General features: G+C 42.7%; 1 protein-coding gene across 3 annotated transcripts in view; it reads right to left on the bottom strand.

Annotated features, from left to right (window-relative positions):
* FANCI (FA complementation group I) overlaps nucleotides 1-5,753 on the bottom strand; it is a 30,014-nt gene that overhangs the window by 408 nt on the left and 23,853 nt on the right. For all 3 annotated transcript variants that reach the window (XM_081964424.1, XM_081964423.1, XM_081964425.1), the window contains 7 exons: nucleotides 5,567-5,657; nucleotides 4,946-5,130; nucleotides 4,652-4,708; nucleotides 4,470-4,529; nucleotides 3,458-3,535; nucleotides 2,399-2,494; nucleotides 1,527-1,643 (listed from right to left, as the gene is read on the bottom strand). In XM_081964424.1, the coding sequence (XP_081820550.1) occupies nucleotides 1,527-1,643; nucleotides 2,399-2,494; nucleotides 3,458-3,535; nucleotides 4,470-4,529; nucleotides 4,652-4,708; nucleotides 4,946-5,130; nucleotides 5,567-5,657 (684 nt within the window). The remainder of the gene's footprint in view (nucleotides 1-1,526; nucleotides 1,644-2,398; nucleotides 2,495-3,457; nucleotides 3,536-4,469; nucleotides 4,530-4,651; nucleotides 4,709-4,945; nucleotides 5,131-5,566; nucleotides 5,658-5,753) is intronic.

The raw sequence follows: 5,753 nt of genomic DNA, 5'->3' as shown, positions 1-5,753 counted from the left end.
TTTTAAATTAAAAGTGCTCACGGAAGCAAGTAAATGTCTCGTCTTTATTCCTGCTCCCAAACTGTAGCAGTGAAGGGAGTTGACCCTTCACTTTTAATACAATACAATAGTAGAGTTGGAAGGGACCTTGGAGGTCTTCTAGTCCAACCCCCTGCCTAGGCAGGAAACCCTATACCGTTTCAGAGAGATGACTATCCAACATCTTCTTAAAGACTTCCAGTGTTGGGGCATTCACAACTTCTGGAGGCAAGCTGTTCCACTGATTAATTGTTCTAACTGCCAGGAAATTTATCCTCAGTTCTAGGTTGCTTCTCTCCTTGATTAGTTTCCACCCATTGCTTCTTGTTCTACCCTCAGGTGCCTTGGAGAATAGTTTGACTCCCTCTTCTTTGTGGCAACCCCTGAGATATTGGAAGACTGCTATCATGTCTCCCCTAGTCCTTCTTTCTCTTAAGCTAAACATACCCAGTTCCTGCAACCGTTCTTCATATGTTTTAGTCTCCAGTCCCCTGTTTTGAACAGGACTAGGATGGTTGCCGTGTTCCATCAATGGTTTGCTTTTAAAACAAGCGGCAGAACACTCTAATTATTTAAACGGATGTTAGCACGCATGGGATTGGCAATCACGCAAACTTCACAAGGAGAGTTTAGAGGAGCGGTTCCCAATATGGGACCCACCCGTGAGGTGGGAGGCAATTTGATTTTTAATGGGAGCAATTTGAACCTTGTTTAAACCAAGCTAATGACTGTTTAGGCTTCCTACCGCATGAGTAGTTCACTTTTTGAGTAAAGTAAGAATTATACGTCACAGGGAGTGGGGGGCATCAGGATTTTAGAGATGCTCTCGGTGTGTTCCATCAGACTATAAAGAAAAACTCCTGGAGATAAGGAGCACATCTGGAGATGCGGGACCTTGGTGGGGAGGGCATTCAGAAATAGCTTCCAAAATGGCATGGCCATGTCCTCTGCCAGCAGCAAGAACATTGGTGGACCACAAAGGCACTGTTGCAAATTGGTAGGGGCTCCACCACACTCCCTTTTCGATGGACAGGTAGTCCCTTGACTTGAAACGCTTCATTTAGTGACTGAAGCTACAGCGGCACTGAAGCAAAATGACTTATGACCATTTTTTCACACTTTGCAGCACCCCTCCCCGTGTGATCAAAGCTTTAATGCTTGGCAATGGGGTTTATATTTATGACGGTTGCATGGGATCCCCTTTTGCAAACTTCTGACCAAACAAAGTCAATTGAGGATGCCAGATTCACTTAACGGCTGTGTTACTAAGTTAACAATGGCAGTGATTCACTTAACAACGGTGCACTTAACTGTGGCAAGAAAGGCCGTGAAATGGAGCAAACTTCACTTAACAAGTCTGTTGCTTAGGAACAGAGTGTTTTGGCTCAATTGTCCTTATGTATCAAGGACTGCTTGTATATCATGAAAATAGCCTTTTAAAAGATGATGTATGTGTAGGGGTTTTTTGGGAGGCCCCCCCCCCCCACCAGAGTTTCCTGCAAACTGACCTCATCTTGGTCTGGCTCATCCTCAGCATCCTGTTCCTGTAGGGCATTTTCTACGGTAGATACATTGATTCGGAAATCCCGGGAAGTGCTCAGTTTCATATATTGCATTAAGTTGACCTGGAAGACCCAGAGGTCAGTCAATTATTTTACAAAATGTTTAAACCAGCCATTCAAAGCATTGGAAAAAAATGTCACCGCAGTCAAATTTACACTTTGGTTACGTGCTCCTTTGACGTTACTTGTCCCAGCTTCTGCCAGCCTAGCAGTTCGAAAGCACGTAAAACTGCAAGTAGAAAAATAGGTACCAACTTTGGTGGGAAGGTAACAGCGTTCCTTGCGCCTTCGGCGTTTAGTCATGCCGGCCACATGACCACGGAGACGTCTTCAGACAGCGCTGGCTCTTTGGCTTTGAAAACAGAGATGAGCACCGCCCCCTAGAGTCGGGAATGGCTAGCACATATGTGCGAGGGGAACCTTTAGCTTTACCTTTATGTGAGTTATGGTTCCTGTAACTGTATAGCTCAAGTTTGATTTAACCGAACGTTTGCATCTGGATAAAAACACTGTTTGAATTTGGTTTATGAGACAAATAAGTTAATATTTTATTAGAGGGTGAATACAAAGAACCTTCTCGGTCACTCTGAATTCTAACAGACCTAAAACTTAACCAGATGCTATTTTGAGGTGGGAAGCCAAGAGCTGAAATCGCTGATGCGAATAAGAAATAATTAAAATTTTGAACTTGGAGGCAGGGCTAATGTATCACAAGGTGCATAAGGCTTCAGAGTGCGGCGTAAAAGATACACTACCTTATATCGTAATTGCCAGTGTTATAAAAAGGAATAGCTTACATTTGTAGAATTAAACCTTACCTTTGACTTTTTAGAGAGATGGATGAGAAAATTCTCATACTGTTCTATGGCGAAAACCAAGTTTGGAATTGGTTTAGTCTCTCGCAACACTTTAGCCTACGAATTCCAAGAAAATCAGCATATTAATAGAAGATATCACATTATTACCGTTTAGGATTTTATTGGTTTATATAACTACCCATCTCATAAGAAGTGTTAGCAAAAATAGAACAAATTAAAGAACGGCCGTATTTTGAGATCAAAATAAAGCAGATGTTATTTCGTAGATTAAATAGCTAAGCAAATATTTTAGTTACAAAGGATTTTTTGAAGCAACAAAATATATTGTTTTCTACATTAGTTTCACATTCATGCAAACAAAAAAAAATACATTTTAAATATTTTAAAATACATTATCACCATCGCTCAGCTGAATCAAATTTTCACACAGACATCCTATATAACGAGAATCTCTCTGCTGACAGAAGAACAAGGATAGTCTTCTGTCCAAATACCAACCGTGTTAAGTCTAATACATTTTGTCTTACATTTATTGTGTACAAACACACCAATTGCTTCTGGCTGAGCGAGCATCTCATTTCCCTAGATGTTGCTGCAATTTTAGAATGCAAAAAATAAAATGTCTGGGAACTACTACGGAACAATGGTTTAAACCACCCACTCCTAAAATTTACATGAAAGAAAATATGGAAGATCAACTTTTAGTACAGCCTAGTGTGAAGTTCCCAGAAGGCGACCTAATTAATTTACGAGCCTCGAGACAAAGTTCAAAAGAGATCCAATCATTTATTAGGATCGACATTCTGGCGTGGACTCCTGTGGAGCCAAAACTGCTTTCACTTAATTGCGTTTGAACTTCACCCCTGTATCCTCTCCCTTCTGTCCTGCGTCATAACTCATATTCTCCAACTAGGCTGTAGACATGAGATTCGACTCCGGCCGAAGGCATGCATGGAATTTCCCCCTCCATGCCAGCCTGATAATAGTCATGGCAACGCTTTAGAAGTTGACACCTAGCTTGATGGAACTACATAAATGTGAAAAATTAACTCCGCTTACCATAACAGCGGATTCTTCTCCCTTTTTGTCTTTTTTCTTCTTTTCGATTGCAGAGGTCAGCGTTTCACATTGGACGTTCTGTAGGGGGGAAAAAAATACATTAGGACGGCACATTTTTAATGGGTCTGATAGGAATAGACTAACTGGGTACATGAGCCTAGAGCAGAGGTGTCAAACTCAATTTCATTGACGGCTGCATCAGGGTTATATTTGACCTCGGGAAGGTCCAGGGGTGAGTGTGGCCGTGGTTGGGCATGGCCAGCTTGACAGCATTCATGTCGGGGGCATCTGTGGTGGCCCAAGCGCTCTACCATCAAAACGGGCTCCCAAGCTCCGTTTTCAGCTGGGACAGCATCCTGCAACTCTCTGCCAGCGAAACGGAGTTCAAGGGGGCTGCGTGCGGCCCCCGCGAGCTCAATTTTTTCTGGCAGAGGACCAGTCCTTTGCTGTTTCCAGGGTGGCCCCACAGGCCAGATCTAAGCATCGCACGGGCCAGATCCAACCTGCAGGCCTTGAATTTGACACTCCTAGTCTAGAGGCTTCAGTTGGTTATTTGCTGGCAACATTTACCGATGTGTTTTCCTGACTCTGTGGACTACAAGCTCACACTATATAGTTCCAATGACTTTTGTCCCAGCTTTAGAGAAATTCTGGATCCTCATTCTTAGCATCCTCGAATTCAAGACCTTTCTGCCTTTCTACACCCATATACCGGTAGTTCTGTGGCTGCATAGAACACAGTAGAATTCTGTGTGCCAGCAACATCTAATAGAACGTTGTTCCTCAGATTTTGACATTAGAACATCCACAGATGTATTTGGATTGCCACCAGCTTCCCATCCCTACCAGTCCCTTTGGGAGAGGGGGCGGTATAAAAGTTTGAAATAATAAAGGTGAGGCTCAAACTCAAATCCAATGTGATTCAACAAAGTTGCTGCACCTTATGCTGTCAGCATTTTTCTTTCTAGCATCATTTGGAAGTAGAAATAAAACATGGAACACTTTGTCTCACCTGTACGTATGTGATGAAGGCATAGCATTGGGGAGTCATGTGGGAACCGGACAGTCTAACCTATAAAAACAAAGGGGTGATCGTTTTCCTCAGAGTTTCCTTCTAATATCCACTTTTGCCTGGCCCAATATTTTTAATGTCCCTAATAATGATAGGCATTGTGCACAATGAGCAATACTCACCAGTTTCTCAAATCGTCCCGGAATTCCTCCGGTTGTGTTTCGACACACTTGGAGATACTAGGAGAGGAATGCAAGAGGATGTGTCTGAGTGATAGGACTGTCTTAACCCACCACTGGCACTTAGATTCAGGACCTTTTTAATAATAACCCTATGGGAAAGTTCTGCACAATTAGGTTTTTTCTTTCTACTTCTCAAGAGTAGCAGCTGTCTATATTTTAACCATCTCTGAATAATGGACTTCAGGGAAATCTGGTAACTCTTGTCTTTCCCCTTTCCAGGTCAATAGCACTCACATATTTTACAAGTGTTGTGAGAATGGCATACATCTTGCTGAGACTCCTAAGCAATGTGTCCACACAGCTCCCTGTGGGTAAGGCCGTTTGGACCAACTCGTGGTAGACCGTCAGCGCAGTCCCAAGCTGTAGAACGACAGCCTTCTCTAGAGGTTGAGTTTGGTTTACTGCTTGAGAGGCATTTTCTAGTAAAAGAAAATAAAATAAAGGGGGGGGGAGTTATGTTCAGGTCACAAAAGATAAGGTCTGAATGCTCTAGGACTGTCTGCTTTGGATGGGAGGGTCTTTTTTGCTCTATTAAATATGTGGTTCAAATAGGCTTAAAGTTCTGTAGAGACTCTCAGTCATCCAGGTCATGGATGAGGGTGCTTTTTCAGGAGGCAACTGGGCTTGTTTTTTCTTTGAAGATGTTTTGCTTCTCATCCAAGAGGATGACTGGAACCGGGCATGGCTAGTCTAGTGAAGAGAAGGACCAGGAAGACATGAGAGCAGTCTTCCAATATTTGAGGGAGGGGGTCAAGCTATTTTCCAAAGCATCCGAAGGCTAGACAAGGAATAATGGATAGAAACTGAACAAAGAAGGATTCAACCTGGAAATAAGGAAGAATTCATAAATATTACCTGCTGTCTCGGATCCCAGATAGTTTTTCATCTTGTTGATCAGCCAATCTACCTCTTCAAGGATCTTGTCTGCTTGACTCAAAACCATCAACTTCAAGAGACAGAAGCAGAGAGGTTGAGACAACTTAACGCCACATAAGTACAAGCAAAGTGCTGTGCAATGTTCTCTTCTAAAGGAGCATTGTTC

Source organism: Natrix helvetica (genome assembly GCF_964273705.1).
Source record: "Natrix helvetica genome assembly, chromosome: 12".
Taxonomy (NCBI): Eukaryota; Metazoa; Chordata; class Lepidosauria; order Squamata; family Natricidae; genus Natrix; species Natrix helvetica.
Note: the sequence above shows the minus strand (reverse complement) of the source record. Positions and strands in the feature narration are given on the sequence as shown.